Source organism: Amborella trichopoda, chromosome 2, assembly GCF_054954075.1.
Source record: "Amborella trichopoda isolate Santa Cruz 75 chromosome 2, AtrichopodaSantaCruz75HAP2 v2.0, whole genome shotgun sequence".
Taxonomy (NCBI): domain Eukaryota; kingdom Viridiplantae; phylum Streptophyta; class Magnoliopsida; order Amborellales; family Amborellaceae; genus Amborella; species Amborella trichopoda.
Genome location: NC_142337.1, coordinates 29,852,846 through 29,874,482, shown reverse-complemented (window position 1 = coordinate 29,874,482; position 21,637 = coordinate 29,852,846). Strand labels below are relative to the sequence as shown.

Here is a 21,637-nt window from a genome sequence, read left to right as displayed (position 1 = left end):
GGACTCAATTCGAGGAGAATCCTATGTCTCCCTTCTCACGCTCACAAAGTTTCTTTGCATAATAAATAATGAAAAAGAGTCCCACACCTATTTGCGTATTGAATATTGAAAGAAGAGTAGAATAATATGCCTTAAAAAATTTCCTCTAGAGAATTCGCCTCACCATACACTGTCGTCTTGAAGCTTCATGGTTATTATTCTTATTATTTTTTAATAAAGCATTAAAGTTCGATCACGTGAGCCTCAAGAGCTCCCCACTTGTGCATAGACAATGAAATAAACTTTCACTTCCAAAAGTAGGAAATCTATCGAGCCACTTCTCCTTACCTCTCACAACCCTAAAAATTAAAAAGCTAAAAGGAAAAAATATTCCTTGCTAAACCTTTAATTCATCAATGGTCATTTCCATGATATTAATAATTTTATTAACAAAAAAAATAGAGCACGTGTAATGTTCTCCTGTAGGAGCATAATGTTCATCTACACCCTTGCAAAAACACTAATTTAGGAAGGTTTTTTTTTAGTCTAAAATTTTGGAAACTAAGATGATTATTTTAAAAAAAAAAAATTGAATTTTGAGCTTTGTGACTTTTAGATTTAACCTTTAAAAAATTAGAGCATCTCTATTCAATCTTGAGGCATTCATTTTTTAGTATGTAGAGAGCTTATTTTAGATTTTTTTTTTTTTTTTTTACTGCTATTGGTATATGGGTTGTAGAAATTACATCCCCAAAAGTTAAGATATAAAAACTATCCCCATCTCAAGGAGTAAATGAATACTATTCTCCTCCAAGAATATCAAATCATTTGACAAAAAGATATAACATGACATTTGTACAAGCATAAAGAACAATATAAAGCAAAGAAAAAGGCAAGTCTAGGGTTAGGGTTTTAGATGTGGTGGACCACAAAGGGAGAGCCGATGGGAAAGGAGTTTGATTTGTTTATGGGAAGGATGTCGCCGCGAAAGGGAGCAAAGGAGCGCAACTCGTGCTCTTTCTCACTCTTAACTGCTCCTCTCCCGATCCGTCAATTTCTATTTCTATATAAGCTGCTGCCTGCTTTTTCATCTTTCCTCTTAGCCTTCCCCTTCTTTACGTATATAATATGGAAAATTGTTTCATGCCGACTGGAGTGTATTTTTACAATATGCGCTTATAAAGCATCCATCACAAATAGATGGTCTATCTAAACACAATTGTATGTAAACGTTTTTTTAGTATAATTATTATTTTTAGTTTTCAATTTTTTTTTTTTTTTTTCTTCATATTCATGATATCTATGTTAAAGATTATATATTCTCTAAAAAATTAAAATCAAATTATATTTAAAAATATATTTATAACCAAACCTGCATTTCTGCAATACACAGACTGGCTGTATAGAAACCGTGTCCATATCATATTGCTCTTTTTCTATCTTGCTTTACTTCCCACAAGGCACCGCCCCTGTTGTGCCGCACGTGCCCACGTGACCATCGCCCTGGGTTTTGTTTCTATAAACATTTAACTTGACTAATAAACTACCTTACCTCTGTATTTATGCTCTTCTTATGCAAGCCCCTCTCCCTGTTCTTTTGCTTTTTCTTTTTTAGATGAATTATTAAAGTACCCCTAAAACATCCCAATTCAATCTAGAGAGTTTATTGTGTGATTTTTATTTCACTCGAGTATATCTTCAAAAAATATTTTTAAAACTTTCCAAATTATTATTCGTTTGACAACCGGGAACAAGAGGGGTAACTTTGGTAATTTGACCCACCAAAGACGCCCCAACCAAATGACAAGATTACATATGCATGCTTATTTGTGGTTCCAATCTTTCCTTAAACGTGACTTGAGTATTATTTTAAGACATTTTTTGAAAGAGGTACATCAGAAAAATAAAAATCACAATGTAAAACCTCTAATGTCAATCGAGATCTTTTGACCATGATGATATTTAGCCCTTTAAATGACATTTTCTATCTTGATAAAAATTACTACATTACACCTACATGTGTTTTCTCTAAGTGTTGGGTGGTGGAGATGGAGAGGTCGCTATGCAATATCCAGCAGGAGTTGCACAATAATCACGTTGTTTATAGAGCATAGGCCCATCTACCTCATCAACCTCCATTCATATCTCCACTCTTAACCCTGCCGGTGTCTATCAAAAACATACTCATCTCTGCCGTTTATTACAGTGATGGGTGGTGGAGATGGGCCAATACTATTTATCCTAAATAATATGACAGAATGCCCAGTATTTGCCTTTATTATTTCGAGGGGGTGTGTTTATGTGGTTCCAGGGAAGAACCGAATTCAGGATTGCTGCCGTAAAGCGTCAATTTTGTCTATTTTCGCATTTTTGCTTGGCTCCATTTGTCTTCATTGGCTTCTCAACCACACTTTTATGAGAGAGAAAGGAGGTTAGGGATAGGCATTTATTTTGAGGACAGGTTAAGATAAACTTTCGGGTTTCTAGTGAGCGATAAGGGTGGGAACCGGCTATAATTGGGGCAGCCTTGGCACTAGCTTAGCCTTTGTTCCTATATGACTAGCCCAAATCCCGTTTAGGCTGAGCCGTGTCAAAAATAAATAATAAAATAAAAATATGGGGCCACAGTCGAGACGATCCTCTTTTTTGGGCAGTTTAGTGGAGGAGAAAGCACCCAACCGATTTTCATTATAATAAAAAGAAAGTAAAGCTAATAATCTTATAGCCTTAAAATAAGGAAGTTGTGCCACATCATGAACTAATACAATAGAAAGAAAATACAGTGATCTAGATTGGCAAATAGTGGCATCTGAGAAAGCAGTTGTTTTTTTGGCAAATAAATCGACGACCATGGCTTTACAATAAATTTAGGTAAGGGACCGATTATGATTATTGAGCTTATATCTTTAAAAGAAAAAAGGGAAAATTTCGTATAGAATTCTAATTTCTCGCATTATTTTATGGTAGACCCTCTTTCCGTTTTTCTTTCAAGCAGCATAAGAAAACCCTTAAAGATTTCACTATACTCCATCATCTCTTATCTCCCTATTTTATTGACTTTTCACCATAAAAATTAGCCTCAACAAATCTTTTTATCTATTTCAACCAAATTTTTTTTTTAATGGGTATAAAAAGAATTGTTGGGGCTAATTTTTATGATCAAAAATCAATAAAATAAAGAGATGAGGGGGTACAGTGAAATCCTTAGGGATTTTCTTGTGCCGCTGGAAAGAAAAATGGAAAGAGAGGCTACCATGAAATAATATGAGGAATTAGGGCTCCATACAAAATTTTCCCAAAAAAAACGCATAAGTAAATTGGTAAGTCAATGGAGATTTGAGGACCTATTTTTTGGTGAGCTCATATCAGTAGTTAGCATGAACAACACATAGCATCCATGGAACTTTGCATCAATCTTGGATTATATTAACCAATAATAATGAGTTTCTCTCGATTTGCAAGAGAAAACAATTGAGTTGGATGGCCAAGTTAACACCAGTTTGCAAAGCTAGAAACTCTGCGTAGTTATTTGATGTTATACCAAGGGGGTTGCCAAACGTTGAAAGATCCATCCTCACTTCTAATTACGCCTCCAACACTTGCATGTTCAGGGTTTTGAAGTGAAGCACCATCAACATTCAGTTTGAAATGGTTTGGACTAGGAAAGGAACATGCAATCGGTATGTGCTGCTTGATTTGATGTGGTCGCCATGTGATTTAGACATTATTAACAACTACTCTCTCTGATAAATGAAATGAACAGGTTTTGGCATCTGCCAATTGACTAACATGAGAGGTAATTCTCTTGAGTTTGGATATCTTTCCCTAAAATACATGATGATTTTGTTTCTCTCATGGCATCCAGATTGTGGAAAAAGGGACAACCAGATATTCGAAAGACCCTTTAACTTGAATTTGAAGTTTATTCAGGTCTTGAGCATGTTTGAAAGAGATGTTTTTGAAATAAGTTTTTTACCGTACCTCCATACATCAGATCTCCAACTACCTTATAAGAAAACATAATGGAAAAGCAAATGGTAAATACTATCATCATTAGAGCAGCAAAAAGAGCACACAGAATCTATAGATATCATCCTTTGCTATACAAGAGAGAAGGTTGGAAGTCGATGATGAATAACCAACCAAGAAAATCATTTCGCCTTGGCGTGGTACTTGGAATATCACCGAGCTTTGAAAATGAGCTGAATGGAGCTTTTATTCTGAATAAAATTTCATGCCTCCTTAATAGAGGATAATCCATTAAAAGAATAAATCCGCATCAAGAAATGTCGTTGTGGTTGTAACCATATTATAAAAGCCTCAATCTCCTTCCAAATTCTAATTAGAGGACCACAGGTACGAGAAGGCAATAATCACGTTTGAGGAGAAGCTAGGCTGAACAAAGTGATCCCTTTTTAGGGCCACGCTGCCCCGTTCATTGCCAGCTCTATTGAGCGACCGCATATTGGTGGTCATTTACGACAAAGAAAGGACCTCAATCGTCTAAATCTTGAAGGACCAGCTGGAGGATATCATCAAATATGAAGGGGAACACATTTCCGTTCAATTTTGTTTTCCTTTTTCACCTACTCTTAGCTTTGAATCAGTGAAGATAAAGCCTGCCCTCTCGATTAAACAAGTTCTCTCTACTTCGCCCTTTCTCTCCGTCTCTCTCTCTCTTAATTTGCTTACAGAGTAGACTCCGAAGAGTACCGTAGGAAACAAGTTGTAAATTTCGTCTGCAGAGACATTGACGATCATGTTAATGGAAATTTCGTCTGCAGAGACATTGACGATCATGTTAATGGGCCTCTTTATGTTTTAAGCTTGAAATTAACCAGAGTGAGAGAGAGAGTTAGAGAGAGAAAGAGGGGAAAGATGGTGGGCTCAGACAGGTGCAAAGAAGCAGTTGGGATGATGGCCCTCCACGAGGCTCTAAGGAATGTTTGTATGAGTTCAGACTGGACCTATTCGGTCTTTTGGACCATTAGACCTCGCCCGTAATGTTCCCTTTCTTAATCTCTCTCCTGACGCACGTCCATTGCCCAAATTCTTCTGTGCTCCTCTTCTTCAACTTTCTTAGTATATGTCTGTGTTTAATCCAGGAGGTCGCGTGGTGGCAACGGCTGCAAAGTCGGAGACGATAATGGAAGCCTGTGAGTCTAATTTGGGCCCCTCTTTTGTAAAATGCAGCTCTCTCTCTCTCTCTCTCATGATTTCCCCTGTTTTTTCTTTCTTTTTTGAGGACCAAGTTACTGGGATTTCTTTTGTTTGGTTTCTTGAATAGACACTTGCAGAGAAATGTTGGTATAGTTTGTGACGAATGCTGTGAAGAGTGCTGTTTTTCTGGGTTAATGATGACATAATTTTTATCTGGTTAGTTTTAGTAATTTAGAGAGAAAGTGTATGTGGTATGGGTACTGAAAAGAGGAAAGTAAGTGTTTTTTGTGCAGGATGCTAATGTGGGAAGATGGGTTCTGTCGAGCCAGAGGGTTCAATGGAGGAGGAGGGGCTGAGTGTGTTGAAGAGTGTTTGGATGGAGATGATCCAGTTAGGAAGGCCTTCAGCAAAATGTCCATTCAATTGTATAACTATGGAGAAGGGTGGGTACTGGGTAGGTGCTTTTTTTTTTCTTTCTTTTATTTAGTCTCTAGTCTTGTTATGCGCATGTGAGAGAGATAATAAGCAAGAACAGCTGTTGATCTGACCTGATTTTTCAGTGTATAATTTAACAGATTGATGGGCAAAGTTGCATCTGATAAATGCCATAAGTGGGTCTTCAAGGAGCCTTCTGAATGTGAACCTAACATTTCCAACTACTGGCAAAGCTCCTTTGATGCTGTATGTGTCAGAAACAAAGCTCAAAATTATCCTCTCTCATTCACACTCATTAGTTGACGCTACATTTTGTTTGTCAAAGAAAGAGCGTCTCTTTGAGATTCACCATTGATTTCCTCTGCTTTTGCAGCTCCCACCAGAATGGACTGATCAGTTTGCCTCTGGTATTCAGGTATGAGTCTCAATGCAAAACCTGATCAGTCTCAGCCTTCATGAATCCACTTATCTCCTGTGCAGATAAACTGATGGGGCTTCCTTCTTTCTTGTTTTTCATTAAAAAAAACCGCAATTCAATAGACCATTGCTGTCATTCAAGCTGGACATGGGCTTCTTCAGTTGGGTTCCTGTAAAATCGTATGTTCTCTAATGTTTTTCCTACATTCAATTGAATGAATCCTAGCTCCCCACAATACTGATTTGAACTATGGAAACTTGGCTTTGTTTTGGTTGGATAGATCCCTGAAGATCTCCATTTTGTGCTGAGAATGAGACACACCTTTGAATCTTTAGGTTACCAGTCTGGTTTTTATCTCTCTCAACTCTTCTCAGCAAACAGGAACAACGGTGCCTCTTCATCGTCAAACCCCACGAAGCAAATGGTTCGCCCCCCTGTTTTCAATTGGGGGCAAAGGCCACCCTCCTCTGCAAATCCGTCACCACCTCCACCCCCCCCCCCTGCAACCAACTTCAACATTTCCCCTGTTTTCCTTTTACCTCATCAACAGTGCCCAACCTCTGATGAGCTTGAATCCGATATCAAGTGGCCTAATGGTCTCTCTTTCTTCACTGCTCTCACTGGTGGCTCTGACGATACCAAGCTCCTGTTTGGACCAGAAGGCATGGTTGGGGACCAACACACAACGGCAACTGCTCCTCCTCCTTTGGAAGGCTGTGGAGTGGGTGAGTATCTAAGCTTGGAGGGTCAGCAAGCTAGGAGTGGAGATGCTAGGCTCAGAAAGGCAGATAAGTTTAAGAGGAGCTTGACTCTGCCTGCAAGAGTGGCTTCCTCCTCCTCCTCTGTGGAGCACCACCATGGCTCCCATGTGGAACCGGGGATTTACTCAGATATCATGGAGACTTCTTGGATTGATTGAGTTGGAGAGTTGTCAGAGGTGAGAGTTAGGAGGCTGTACAGATAGAGGGAGAGAGATTTTGTTTCTGTTCTCAGTCTTTTTTTCTTAGTGGGAGATGGTTTTGTAGTTTGCCCCTGGTCGAGTGAAATCTAACCTTTCGGCTTTTGGGTTTGTTTCTTGCCATTGTGATCTAACTACTAAAAGGCCGGACTCCTGCTGAGCTATTAACAAGTGGGTCATACCATGGCTGCTTCTTGTGATCGTTCTCGACCATCTCACTCATATTTTTTGTTATCTACAGGAATCATGATTCTTGTCTTAGCAACGTAGTGGTTCTATTCTTATCATGAGGAGGGGATGAGTAGGGGACTATCATCCCTAATGAACTACCTGAAATTTTTTTCATCTCGAGTTTGATTTCCACCCTAGAGCACCAAAAAAGAAGACTAGTACCAAAGAATCGGATTGGTGGATAAAAGCCAGTACCAGCCCACTCTTGGAGCCCGATTCAAACTGCCCTTACAAGCATGGTGATTAAAATTAATGGAGGAAAAAGAGAAAAACCGTTAGAAACGGGTTAAAAAGAACCCAGATGGGTATCCCATATTTTGCAAGCAAACTTGGGCGGTTTTAAGAGTTATAGCGCAACAGAAATATCATAAACAAATATTGTAGACAGATTATTTCCCCTAGGACTTTACTCTTTCCCATTTCCTTTTTGTGAATCTTGGAGTTATATTGACAAATATCAGGCCTTATCTCTTTGACTGCAATAATTAATATAGACTATAGAGCATAAATTTCGACCCCCCGATGGAGGAGACTCAAGTCGATGGAATTTTGAGTGTGGCTAGCCGGCTCACCTCTCTCTTCCCATGTATATGTAGAGAGTTAGTGTTAGGGACTTGGCACCCAGGAAATTTCCTTCTCCGTTATGGATAGGACTTGGTTCAGTCCATCTCTTCCTAAATTTTGATTTGATTTGGATTGTCAAGAGTACGTATACCATGTTTTTGCAGGACCATATAATGTACATCTACTCCTCGGTTATCAGTTTGAAGTTTAGGAAACCACCTAACAATCACTAGAACATTATTTGAGACGGCGTTTTTTCAAATATATAGAAAGTGCAAGTAGGAAAAAAATTTCTTGAGATATATATGGGTTGAAGAGGACATCCCCAAAATTTAGGATCCTAAAGTTCCATTGTAGGTTGGGAGTTACTCAAGCCAACAACAAGACAATATACCACATAAGCATAAAAATTAATTCTCTCATGGGTTGTTAATATGGATTAAATATTTACTTTCTTGAGCTAACCAACTTGGCAAAATCAATTTGAGGAATCCGTTAATTTATCTCGAGGAAAAAACTCTTTTACACACTATAAAAGAAAGGGAAATGGTTTGATAGGGCTGCAACTCTATCAAAAAAAGTAAAGCCTCACTTCACAAGTCATCAAAAATTACAATTCAAGAATTGGAAAACATTTATATCGATAATTTCAGCTTGAATATTATGGTTGTGAAAGAAAATTATGACTTTAAGCCTAAAAATGGCGTATATTGTAACAAATTATTTAGATTGTCCATTTCACACTAAAAAAAGTGCACATAGATCTGCAAGATACGTGCATTTTTGAATTTCAAATTTATTGTCGATTTTGGTAATCGATTTTAGATCCATCAAGGAGATTCCAGTTACCAAAAGTGACTGTACAAAAACCAATTCTCTTACCTTGGATTACAAAATAGACAAAAACAAGCCAAGTACATTGAAGTTACAACTTGTAAAAATAAATTTTAACAAGGTCTCTATTACTACAGTGAGCTATTGATTTTCAAATACACTTAATTGAGAGGATACAACTCAATTGCGTTCCCTTGTACATGAATAAAACAATTTACAAAAGAGATCATCAAACTACATATGTGTAATATACTTCTGAAAATTCAGCACTATTTGAGCTTGCAATGCAAAATTATACATCAATAGACTAAAAAATCATTATCACAATGATATCCATTATATCAACATACATATGCTCAAGTGTGTAATGAAACATGACCATGATAAGTCAATCGAAGCTCTTTGGTACCTGGTTTATGATCTTGGGTTTTAGGTATGTGCTATTGGGTAACATGTGATGCCATAACACAAAATCGGTTCAATTCACTATCTAATCAAGCGGGAAGCCAAGAATCCATTGATACACACTTACTCATTGAAGCATTTGAAGAGATCCAAATAAAACATTTACTGGAGAAACTGTCAGAGAAAAAATGGGGTCATAAAACACAAAACCAACTCAAATGAATTCACAATCTGGCTCATAAAAATTTGGCATAGTCTCTTCTTGCAAAATCAATATTTCAAGAGATCAAGAAGAAGGTTTAAGTGACTGATATGATCATAAAATTTGAGAGAAATATCAACAAAAATTAGTCCAAAATGCAAGGAAAATAGCTAATGGAAAACTATGTCAAAATGTGCATCGATAAAGTTCTGAACTATATGGATTAATAAGGATTAATAATCAATCAAGGAATTAAAGATCTAATCATTAAAGGATGAATTAATGTTGCTGTAATTGAGAATTTACAGTAAGGAAAAACTAAAAGAATCAATGGGAATAGAAAAAAATAGATAATATCTGACTCAATTGTTGAGGGTCTGAAGACTAGAACATCCATAGCTTGAATTTGAACATTGGATCACCATTAATGGAGTAGTATATGAAATTCAATTGAGTTCTTCTCTTAGCTTAACATGAAGTAGAATCTTAGAGAGAGAAAGGATGAAGAAGACATGCCTTAGGCATGCCACACAATGGGCGAATGGAGTGAGAGTGGAGTGCCACATTTTGGAGGGAATTTGTAAAGTGAGCTTATAAGAGTGAAAATGAGGCTCACGGGGGTAGTTATAATTTTCAACCCTCAAGTGTGGAGATGTTTTTAGATGGATGAATCTTGGCCCTTCATATTATCTACCAATAGCTACAAAAAGAGGCATGATCCTAGCTCACCATCCACCATCATGCCATCAAGTTTTGTGGTATGGATTTAAACGCATTTATCCTCCTTAATTCAGGCCAATCTCCCTTGTTATAAAAAATCATATGCTCTTCACATTAAATAAAACTAAAACCTATGAAAGGTATGCCTTTATGGTTATTTGACAAAAATTTCGGAGGAAAAACAAATCTTAAAAATCACTCCATTTTATACGAGCATGTGTGACTAATAAAATCATGCCACATAGCCTATGTAGTTATCTACACTTTTACCATATATCCTTATGGTTCAGCTTGCAATTACAAACCTTATACCCCTTATAGAATCTTTCACAAATGTGTATAAACAATTTGTTTTAGGCATTTAATATGTGAAAAAATAATTTTTCAAAATCTCAAGTTTTTTGAAAATTTCATAATGTTGCACCCTTAACTTAAATGGACAAAAACGCAAAGGACATGAGGGTCCCCTTATGGGGTTGACATCACTTCCATGTGATCTCCACATGGGGAGATGTAGGAGCCCCTTGAGCTGACCCATGGATACCCATTGGCCATTTAGATATCCGGAGGGACTTCTTTATTTGTCATTTCTTTTAAACAATTTCAAAACTGGATTTTCTTGCCCAAAAGTATTTCAAAAAATCCACAAAAATCGTTTTAATGTTTTGTTAATAAATTAAATCATTGATTAAAAATATTTACATAGGAAATTAGAATCATTGGAGTTGAATAATGAAATAGATCACTCCACTTAGCTAGACTCAAAATCCAAAGCCATCTTCTTGGTATGACCCAACTGACTCATGACCCATAGTGTATAATCAGAGACACATGATCTCATCCTATCAAAATTAAACCGATGTGCAACTCTGAATCCGCATGTTTAGGTGGATTTTAAGTGTAACTCTTAAAGGACATGCATACACATGGCGTGGGAGTTCCTCTCTTAGCACATGTGTATAGTTCTATCTAGTAGATTCTTAGAAGAGCGACTTCTTATGTATTGTGACTGTATATGCATATGCTACAGAGGATCTAGGAGTCAAGGAGTTTGGCCAATGTTATCTATTGGACTTAACCTTTTTGTACATGGCTTTTCGTTATCAAGCCCATGCATACATTGCATTGCCCCTGACCCATTACTTAGTCATAAGGCACAAACATGTTAACTGACTCTAACTAAGAGGTAACCTTGAATCCTCTCGGTACCTCCCATCTTTAAATTCTCCTCATGACCATATCGGGGTTCCATGACTCTTGGTTCTAGATCCTAGAGTTATGTCATTTTTTATCCCCACTGAAGTCAATAGTCATTGAAAAAGGCAACATTTAAGGTCTTGATTTTTCCTTGTGCGTACGGTGGGACAAATCCTCTCTCAAACAATTGTGAGGGTTTGAGTGCGCTGCATGTTTGTGAGTGTGCGCATTCGTATTCTCCTATACGTGGATAAGAACCAACAAGAGAGGGATTTTGCGACGGGGGTGCGTTTTAGATGCTTACCTAGTCATTTTTTAGGACACACTGGGGCAGTTTGCTCTCTTAGAACAATTAAGAAGCCCTCCGGCTGTCTGCCAGTACAGTTTGGACACAGACTCTCCTTAAGATTTTAACACGTCTCTTCGTTCTCTTACTCTGGAAACTGCAACGAGGATTCGTCGGTACTCCTTTATAAAAGTTAACTCAAACGAGAGGCTGGCTGGCAAGAAATAGAATGAGGGGAGAAAAGTGATGAGAATCCCCATATCCGTGCAAACACTATGTGCTCGGGTGACTCACTTGACTAGCATCTTAGGAAGACTTCTCTCGAGTGACTGAGGGAGAGAGCATATGCGTCTCTCACAACTCAACTCAACTGTACGGAGGGGAAGTTAGAGCGATGGTCACAGGTTTGTAACTCTTAGGATGACTTTGAAAAGTATTGATTTGAGCATACATCAAATAGCGGGATACTATGTGATGCCGCAGGTTTGTTGCGTTTACACTAGAGATGGAATGGGGAAAGAGACGGGACTGCGTATTTTTTCGTGGGCACGAGTTACTGCGCGGGGCAAACAATGAGTGAAGAAAGAGAAAAAAGAAAAATGAGAAAGAGAGTGAGAACGGAGCCGCATGACTAGGATGGGCTAAGGGTAGTTCTCTCTTTGAGAAAGTTTTCTCTCTCTTTAGCGTTGGATTCAAGGGTTAAGAGAAAATGACAAGTGGAAACATGCTTAATGCCTCTATTTTGTTAATGAATGATCCGACCCTTATACAATTGACCTAAGCATGTTTATATAGAGGACCTACTGAATAAGGGTGGATGCTCAAATCTAAGCTTAATAGCAATTAAAAGAATTTACAATAAAATCATGAATTTAGAAATAATGACCAAAATGCTCTTAAAATATTTGTGCTAATGACAAAACCATCCCTCTTTGAGGGGCCTTTCTCCATTGCCAGATCTTGAAAGATTTTTTGGATGTTTGTGGTGGTGATTGAGACGATCAATCATTGTAGTCTTGATGCTTGTTTGATTTTAAAGAGTATGATGTCTTTTGATGGTCGTGAGACAAACTTTTTATCGAGAGGTAGATATCTGGCTAGATCATGAACTTTGGCCATCAATGCAACATGATCCATGGTGTTTTGAGTTTTTATTTTGACTGTAAATTAAAGAGGTGTTTCAAATTTTATCTGTTTTGGTTCTTGCTTGAAGTTCTTTATGAATTTGGGAGATCGTCAGAAAAAGGGATTCCGGCGACCGAGCGATCTTGCTTTCTTCAACCTTGGAATTCATGATTTATCCATCCTTAGATTGAGTGTAATAGTTATGCCTTCTTGTTGCCCTTCGTGATACGGTCGCATCAGACTTGACTATGCGATGATCCGATGTACATATCTCGAGTTATTACTTCACGAAGTTCGATATGTATTTTCTTCAAAAACTCTGATTTCCATGGTTTTGGGCTCATCTTCTCTCTAGAAAAGCTTTGATTATGGGCCATGTCACGATGCGTGCCATATGTCAAAATGACCGTGTCATTGAGACCTAGCTTGTGTTTGAATTTGAGCATGTTCTGAATCCAATCGAGCATTGTATGGTCATTTTCAAGTCATTCCGAGATGTGAAGAATCACGACCTCCATGATTGGGAACTGGTTTGATGAGGCTACACGACAATAGTGTACAACCTATCCGTTTTGTGGTAATTTGGGCCCAAAATGTATCTGGAAGGTCCGATCGAGTCCAAATTTGGTCCCTAAGAGTTTTTCGACGTTTTGGATGCAATGGCAGTTATGGTATTATTTTGATGCCCCTAGCATAGGGTTGTAGTTGTAAGGTCTCTTTCTAGCGTGATAGTCTTTTTCCAGGGTTGCCTAGTCCTAGGCTTATTTTGGAGTGTTCCCTTGATATGACGATGTCTTAGGTACCGGTAGTACCAGTTTGTCACTGACTTGCTCCTTATTTGTGTCAGCGATGTAATTACATAAAAAATGACATACAACAACTTGCCCCGACGGATGTTGCACTTTGAGAGAAGCGAGAAGTGCAACATTTGGAATAAAATTGACCATCGAAGTTTTATCTAAGACATCTTTATTGCCTCTCAACAAGTATTTTTTTTTCCCGATCACCGACGTCAGCACAATCCTTGAGGGGTAGACCCTGCTAAGCTTCCTTCTTAAGGGGTGATCGCAGTGAACTCTAGGGATTGGGGATCTTGCTTAAGGGCTTCCTTCCCAATGCTACTGAAATCCTTGTGTTTTTCAGGAGAGCGCGCTGATAGGCTGCCTCGTGAAGGGCTTACCATTCCATGTTAATTATGCCTTCTAATGGCCTAGTTAGCGGGTTCCCTTGGTGAGCGTTGCCCCAATTTAGCTAGTGGGGATGCTTTGGCTCTGGGGCCGGAATTTTGTTTTAGCACTGGGTCCGGAATTTTGTTTTGACACTGGGGCCGGAATTTTTTTCTTAGCTTTAGGGTTGGGATTTTTGTTTTGTCATTGGAGCAAGAATTTTTGTTTTGGCACTAGAGCCAGAATTTTGTTTTGGATCTAGGGTTGAGATTTTTGTTTTGGCACTAGGGCTGGGAGTTTCGTTTAGGCTCTAGGGCCGGAATTTTTCTTTTGGCCCTGGGGCCAGAATTTTTTTTTTTTTTGGCACTAAGGCCGAAAGTTTTGTTTTTGGCACTGGGGCTAGAATTTTGTTTTGGCTCTAGGGCAGGGATTTTTGTTTTGGTACTGGGGTCAAAATTTTTGTTTTGGCATTGGGTCTGGAATTTTGTTTTGGCTCTAGGGCCGGGATTTTTGTTTTGACACTGAGGCCGAAGTTTTTTTTTTAGCTCTGGGGCCGTGATTTTTTCTTTTGACACTGAGGCCAGACTTTTGTTTTGGCTCTGGGGCCGGGATTTTCGATTTGGCACTAGGGCCAGAAATTTTGTTTTGGCTTTGGGGTCGACTAGTGGGTGCCCTTGGTGGGCGTTTGATCCCATTCTGTTGTTGGGGAAGGGGTTGATATGGATTTTACTCAACACTTTTGCAATTTTCTTGCTTATAATTGGCTAAGATTTTCTTCTTTTGGTCAATAATCAAATTGTTTATGATGTACATCAGACAGATCTTTTGATGAAGATCACTCAATTTTAACACCTTAAAATGAATGAAAATGTAAGGAACAAAATGGTATAGAAAGTGGGACAAATCAAATTTGGATTTGAGCCCAGATCTGCCCGAAAACGAGCAGATCTGGTCTCAGATCTGTGGCAGAGCCAGCATGATCCAAAGCATCCAAAACACAATTTTTTAAGAAAACTAATCAAAATAAAATCAAAATAAAATTAAAATAGTAAAACAAAGGAAGAAAACGATACCAAACCGGGCCTTCGAGGGCTTGCCCGTATCAGCACTAGCGTCCTCTTTGCCTCTCTGATTGAGATGTCGGGCAACAAGTCTTGATTCAATAGGGTGGTTGTGCCCTAGAAATGGCTTAGAACTAGGGTTCTCAGGCCTAGCTTAGGGTTTTCTCTTAGATTTTCTCTTCTACCACTCTCTCTAGTTTTCCTCGCTCTGTTAGGGTTTTTCTCTCTCCTCCCTAAAATGCCATGAAAAGAGGGCTTATAGGGGTGAAAATCCATTGGGAAGGATATCCTCCTGCAACAAACAAATCCCCTCAGTCAAAAATGCATTTTTGGAGGTACGGATCTAGGAGGCACATCCTGTGTTGCCCAAGGCTGAGCAGCACGGGTCGTGTCGCCTGGGATGAACGCCCCATGCCGCACACACCAATTTTCTTCAACATTGATATTTTTCATTTCTGGTGTGTTCCTCATCCTCTTGTGAAGCTCTCAGAGAAAATTTGGGTCAAAACGGATTTTTTGTTATTTTTAATAATTGTTTTGGTAAAACAGGGCGTTTATTGAAATCTCGTTCAAAATAGGGTTTCTGCAGGGTTCTGGGCAGGCAGACTTGTTCTGAGTTACAAGGTAGGTTGTGTGAAATATGGATTTGGGTTTACTAGGTTAAGTGTGATCCTAAGAGTTTAGGAAATCATATAATTTGCCAGTTTTAAAATTGGGTGTCTACAGTTGCCCCTCTTTGGCACTCCCTATCCTACGAGGGACAGGCGAGTGGCAAAGAAGTAGACACTCTGGCATTCCATGTCCTTCGAGGGGCAGATGAACGTCAAATATGATTTTAAATTTTGTCCTGACGTCATGTGGTCAGAGGGCACACCAACTATCCTTCCAAGTCATTGTGCTCACTGAACTCACCAACCTAGGGCATTTTTGCTTTTAGCGTTTCTGGCATTGTCGGTGAGTTACATAAGCTTGAAACTTGAGTTGGATTTTCTGGCCATGCCACTTAACTTCAGGGGTTCTACAGTTTGAAATTTTTATCCCTTGCATTTTCTTTGATCTCCTTAGAGTTTCCTAAGGCTATTTATAGGAAAAGACCTTTTATAGGAAGAGACTTGTCTTGCTAAATTCGAAGAGAGAGACGGGTAGCAACGTGGTAAACGCGGCAACGTGGTATTCATCATATACGGGTGTCCAAGCCCCTTCGTTTTAGAAAATGTTGTAGAAATTTTGAAAGTAGAGGGAGATTTGAATTAGAACCTGGAGCAGGGACAAGTTACAAGTTTAACAAAGAAATTAAATTTTTTGAAATCACAGACATATAGTGAAAATTTTGAAAAGAGAAAAATATTTGAAAAACAAAGTTGTTAGCAATTTTAACTCCTGCAATCATAGAGCCCTCTAAGCAGTTTAATGTCATGCAGCGATGGACTATACACCTGACCCTTTTACATCATATGGGGATGGACATTTGAACAAGGTGGTTGTGCCTTGAACAAGGTCATTGTGCCCTGAACAACAATGAACAGGATGGTTGTGCCCTGAACACATCCGACATTTTACGTCATACGGGGCTAGATATTACCTGTCTCGGCTCTTTTACGTCGTACGAGTTGGACGTTGAACTAAATATACTCGACCTTTAGCGTTATACTGGGCTAGATGTTTGAATAGGGTGGTTGTGCCATGAACACATTGAACAGGGTGGTTGTGCCCCGAACTCATCCGACATTTTATGTCATAGGGGGCTAGACGTTACCTATCTCGGCTCTTTAATGTCGCACGAGTTTGACGTTTTTCCTTTCTCGGCACTTAAACGTCGCATGAGTTTAACACTTTTCCTGTCTTAGCTCTTTAACATCACACGAGTTTGATGTTTTTCCATTGAAACAGGGTGGTTGTGCCTTGGATCGGACTTTGGTTGGCAGTTTAGGCTCATGCCACAGAGGAAGTGTTCTCTCTTTTTTATGTTTTTGAAATTTTGGAAACTTGATTGGCAGTTTAGGCTCATGCCACGACGGAGTATTTTATTTTTTTTGACTTTTTTTGAAATTTTCTGGAAAATTGGTTAGCAGTTTAGACTCGTGCCACCGAGGAGCGTTTTATTTTAAAAGTTAATAAAAATGTTTCAAAATGATCATAACAATCCGTGACAAACCATGTTTGATCCTTGAAAATCCCCAAAATTAAGTGGGGGCATTTTTTTTTTTTTTAAAAAAAAAAAAGTTTGGGCGACACAGGGCGTGTCACTCGGGCAGCACTAGTGGTGTCGCCCAGGTTTGGTCGACATAGCTGGTATCATCCAGCTGAAAAAAACTTATTTATTTATTTATTGAAAGTTTGGGAATAAAAACAAAGAGGTTTTAACATAAAAAACTTGGGCAACACCTGTGGTGTCGCTCGGGTGACACTAGGAGTGTCGCTCATACAAGTTGGGATTTAAATGGGATATGAGAGATGTGGGCGACACGTGTAGTGTCGCCCGTACAGGCCGGGTGACACTAGGTGTGTCACCCAAAAAAAAAAAATTTTATTTATTTATTTATTTTATTATTATTATTATTATTATTTTGTTACTTTTGGGAGAATTTTGCCCCTGTTGGGAGGTCCTTGCAACCTTTTCCTTGTTGTGGGGAGTTTGAAAACCCCTTCTCGTTTTTTCTTTTTTTTTTACTGCCCCTGTTGGGGATTCTTGTAGTAAGTGTGCATTTGATTCATTGAAGCATAGCTAAACACTTTCCTTGCACACACTTCTCAAACTGAATTTCTTACAAACTCAGCCCCCCTAGTTGTAGGCTTTTTGTCTCGAATCTCTAGCTATCGAACCGTCATATGCACATACGGGGATGAGGTCGCCTCGTTTTGCCTCAAGGGATCCAGTATAGAGAAAAGCTCTCCCAGACTAGTTAATTCATCTTTGACAAGATTCACCCATCTCTGATATGTGGTAGGTGCTAGTTATACTCATACAACCATGGAGTGCCTGGCGAGTTTCAAGCCTTCATAACAGGCATAGGAAGTTAGCTTCGAAAGCGTGGCCAGATTGACTAACAGTTTAGCCTCTTGTAGTGTTGGAGGAAGGCCCTTATAAAAGGAGAAAGCTTTTGAATATGGATGATTTTAACAATCAAATTGAAACAACATTTTCAAAAGGGAGGGGCCTTATAGTTTTGCCACTTGTGTTCCCTTTGGTGGTCATTTTCTTTGTTATATTCTACCCAAAAGATGATGAAAGGATTCCCTTGTGGGATCGTGAGAACTCAGAAATCACGAAGTTGTCTTTTTACTTTTGGAGCTTTCATCTTCTACTTCGTGGATCCATGAAGGGCCCTCTGGATTCTTGCCGGGCTTCCATCTTGGAGGGTCTCGACATTTTTCTGGGTTCGTTGAAATCACTTTGGTTTTCCATTCATGTCACCCTCCTACATCTTTCTAAGTTGGTTCTGTTGGGAACCTGCAGGGTTTATGAGGAGTCTTCATCCTCAGGGTCTGCTTGTGTAGTATTATTAGAACTTGCAAGTACTTATTTGTACTTGAGTGTTTTGTATCGAAAGCTCCTTCTTGGAGATCTTTTTATTCCTTTTACCCATGGTGCATTTTTAGGTTTTCACCACGTCCATTTTTTTTTTTTAATTTTCTAATTCCTTTTCAGGTTTTCACCACATGTTTTAGCCAGTTATGGGTATTATTTTCTGAGATACATTGCATTAGTGGGGTCGTTGAGTTCGTAACCTCTTGATTTTTTATCTTATAAGAATTGCTTGCATGCACTCGAGTAACCACGAATGGCTCCTCATAATTAGGTTTGAACTTGCCTAAAGGGTGTAGATTTGCAGGAGTGTGGAATATTTTCTTGAGTACCATGTCTCCTTCTCTGAATTGTCGAGGAACAACTTTTCTTTGGTATGCCCTCTCGGTTCTACGCTGGTAAGCAACGATATTCTGTGTTGCTCATAGTCATTTTTCATCTAAATTAATGAGGGCAGCTATTCGTGCTTCAATATTTTGTTCCTCATCTGAATTTTTATGAATAAGGACTCGGAGAGATGTTATCTCAACCTCCATAGATAGCACTGGTTCCATACCATACACCAATGAGTATGGGGTCATGCCAATAGAAGTTTTCTCAGTTGTCCGGTAGGTCCATAGGGCGTCATTTAGCTTTTCATGCCAATCTTTCCGGCCTTCTATTATTTTGTCTATGATTCTGAGAAGCACTTGTCCGTTTCCTTGAGGGTAGTAAGGTGTGGAGAATTTCTGCATTATCCAGAACCTTTTGCACTCCTTAGTGACCTTTTCATTTTTGAGATTGGATCCATTGTCAGTGATGATTGACTCATGAACATTGAATCTAAATACGATATTGTTCTTTATGAAATGGGCAAAATGTTGGCCTTCAATTTTAACAAATGATGCGGCCTCTGCCAATTTTGTGAAGTACTTTGTAGCCGTTAATATAAAACGGTGGCCATTTGAGGCTTTTGGTGATATCATTCTGATGATATCAAGACCCCACAGGGCAAATGGCCATACGGGAGGTGTTGAATTGAGTGATATAGATGGTGCATGGATGAGGTCTCCATAAAGTTGACATTTGAGACACCTCTTAATGCACTTTCAACAATCTTCAGCCATGGTGGTCCAGTAATAGCCTTGGCGCCTGATTTTCTGAGCTAAGGCGGCTGCCCCAGAATGACCTCCTTCATTATGTAACTCTGTCAATACTTGATCGATTTCTGGCTGATCGAGACACCGTAGAATGATGACATCGAAGGATTTCTTGAATAAGAGGTCACCTCTTACTAAGAATCACATAGAAAATCTTCTAAGGGCTTCTTTATCCTTTTCGGTGGCTCCTTCAGGGTAAAACCCATCTTTCAGCAGGGACAGAACATCTTGGAACCATGGTTTTGCCTTAACTAGCACATCTGAAGCCACGAGAGACACTTTCCCATCGTTCTCCTTTTCTTGCTCCATTTCTTTTTCGATCCTTGGTGAGGAAGGGTCATGTTTGTTCCTAATGTAGAATGGCAGCGTGGTGACTTTTGAAGAATATAAACCATTTAAGCAAGGGTCGCAAGGGTATCGGCAAACCGATTATTTTCCCTAGTTAAGTGCTGAAAGGTGATTTTCTTAAAGTATGGAATCATCTTTTCCACCTTTTCTTGATAGGGTTTGAGCTGTTCTTCTTTCACCTTCCAAATCCCTTGAACTTAGTTTATGACGAGTAAAGATTCACCAATCACTCGTATTTGCTGGATTTTCATTCTCATGGCATTCTCAAGCCCGGCTATCAAGGCTTCGTATTTGGCAATGTTATTGGTACATGGGAAATTCAATCTGATGGTTGTTGGCATTAAAGTCTTCTCGTGAGCATAGTATGACTCCTATATCTAACCCGTATTCGTTCTTTGCACCATTGAAGTATAGCTCCCAAATCGAGTCCTCAATTATGAAGAGATTCTCATCAGGGAGATCTGTGTTAACATGAATATTGTCTGGCAGTGCATGTTAGCTAAGTGGTCAGCAATGGCTTGTCCTTTGAACGATTTTTGAGTGACATACTCGATCTCGAACTCGCTCAATAACGTTCTCCACTTCGCCAAAAGTCCGTCGAGGACTGGCCTCTCCAATAGGAACTTGAGTGGGTCAATTTTTGATATGAGCTTGACTGAATGAGATAGGACATAATGTCTTAGTTTCTACATGGCCCACACAAGTGTTAAGCAGTGTTTCTCCACATCCATGTATTTTGTCTTATAGTCGACCATTGTTTTGCTGATATAGTATATCGTTTGCTTTATTCCATAGTCGTTGTATTGTCCTAACATTTCTCCCATGGTCTTGTCTTTCACTGACATGTATAGGAAAAGGGGTTTATCTAGACTAAGAGGACTCAGGATGGGAGGTTTGGTGAGGTACTCCTTGATTTGATTGAACACTTCTTGACATTCATTGTCCCATATGAATGGGGTGTCTTTCTTAAGGAGTCTATCGAATGGTGCGCACCTATCTTCCATTTGTGAAATGAAATGCCTTATGACTTGTATGAGACCTTGAACTCACAGATTTCTTTGATGTTCTAGGGAGGAGGCATTTCAGTGATGGATCGTATTTTGGACGGGTCCACCTCAATGCCTCTTTGGCTTACTATAAAGCCTAGTAATTTGCTGGATTCAACTCCAAAGGCACATTTTTGTAGATTGAGTTTGAGTTGATGTTTTTGGAGCCTTTCAAAAATGGTTCTCAGGTTGGTGAGATGATCAAACCTGGTCTTTGACTTGACCAGAATGTCGTCGACATAGTCTTCCATAATGGTATGCATTAGATCATGGAAAATGCTAGTCATTGCTTGTTGATAAGTTGCTCCTACATTTTTGGGGACAATGGGCATGACTTTGTAGCATTAGGTTCCCCATTGCATTATGAATGAAGTCTTGGTTTGGTATTCTTCTTCCATGAAGATCTGGTTATAACCCGAGAAGCTGCCTATGAATGACAGCATCTTGTGCGTCGCAGTGTTGTCGACCAAGGAACCTATGCTTGGTCATGGGAACTTGTCCTTTGGACATGCCTTGTTGAGGTCTCAGTAGTCGACACACACTCGGATCCTCCCGTCTTTCTTGGGTATGACCACTATGTTGACCAACCATTCTGAATAATCAAGAGAAGTAATAAACCTTGCATTGAGCAGTTTGTCGATTTCTTATTTGATTTTGAGCTCTATGTGAATCTTTTGACAACGGAGTTTCTGCCGTATAGGCCTCGCCCCTTCATTGAATATTAGGTGATGTTGCACTAAAATGGGATCTAGCCCTGACATATCATCGTATGACCAGACAAAGACATCGCGACATTCCTTGAGAAAGGAAATCACATTTTCCCTCTCCTCAGAAGAT

General features: G+C 39.1%; 1 protein-coding gene across 6 annotated transcripts; it reads left to right on the top strand.

Annotated features, from left to right (window-relative positions):
* The first annotated feature begins 4,422 nt into the window (after window positions 1-4,422).
* LOC18426317 (protein RICE SALT SENSITIVE 3) lies at window positions 4,423-7,150 on the top strand. Of its 6 annotated transcripts, none has more exons than XM_006832966.4 (7): window positions 4,423-4,979; window positions 5,085-5,135; window positions 5,433-5,582; window positions 5,715-5,820; window positions 5,948-5,989; window positions 6,115-6,171; window positions 6,273-7,150. In XM_006832966.4, the coding sequence occupies exons 1-7, from the start codon at window positions 4,858-4,860 to the stop codon at window positions 6,909-6,911; spliced, it is 1,167 nt and encodes a 388-aa protein (XP_006833029.1). In that variant the 5' UTR covers window positions 4,423-4,857; the 3' UTR covers window positions 6,912-7,150. The 6 variants fall into 6 exon arrangements, with proteins under 6 accessions (XP_006833029.1, XP_088716091.1, XP_088716093.1 ...); XM_088859965.1 differs by having other exon boundaries at window positions 4,540-4,979; window positions 5,433-5,593; XM_088859967.1 differs by having other exon boundaries at window positions 4,541-4,979; window positions 5,700-5,820.
* The last annotated feature ends 14,487 nt before the right edge of the window (window positions 7,151-21,637 follow it).

Coding starts and splice junctions, on each gene's coding strand:
- LOC18426317 (XM_006832966.4), top strand. CDS start 4,858: ATGGTGGGCTCAGACAGGTGCAAAGAAGCAGTTGGGATGATGGCCCTC. Junction 4,980..5,084: donor TGGACCATTAGACCTCGCCC/GTAATGTTCCCT, acceptor TGTTTAATCCAG/GAGGTCGCGTGGTGGCAACG. Junction 6,172..6,272: donor AGTTGGGTTCCTGTAAAATC/GTATGTTCTCTA, acceptor TTGGTTGGATAG/ATCCCTGAAGATCTCCATTT.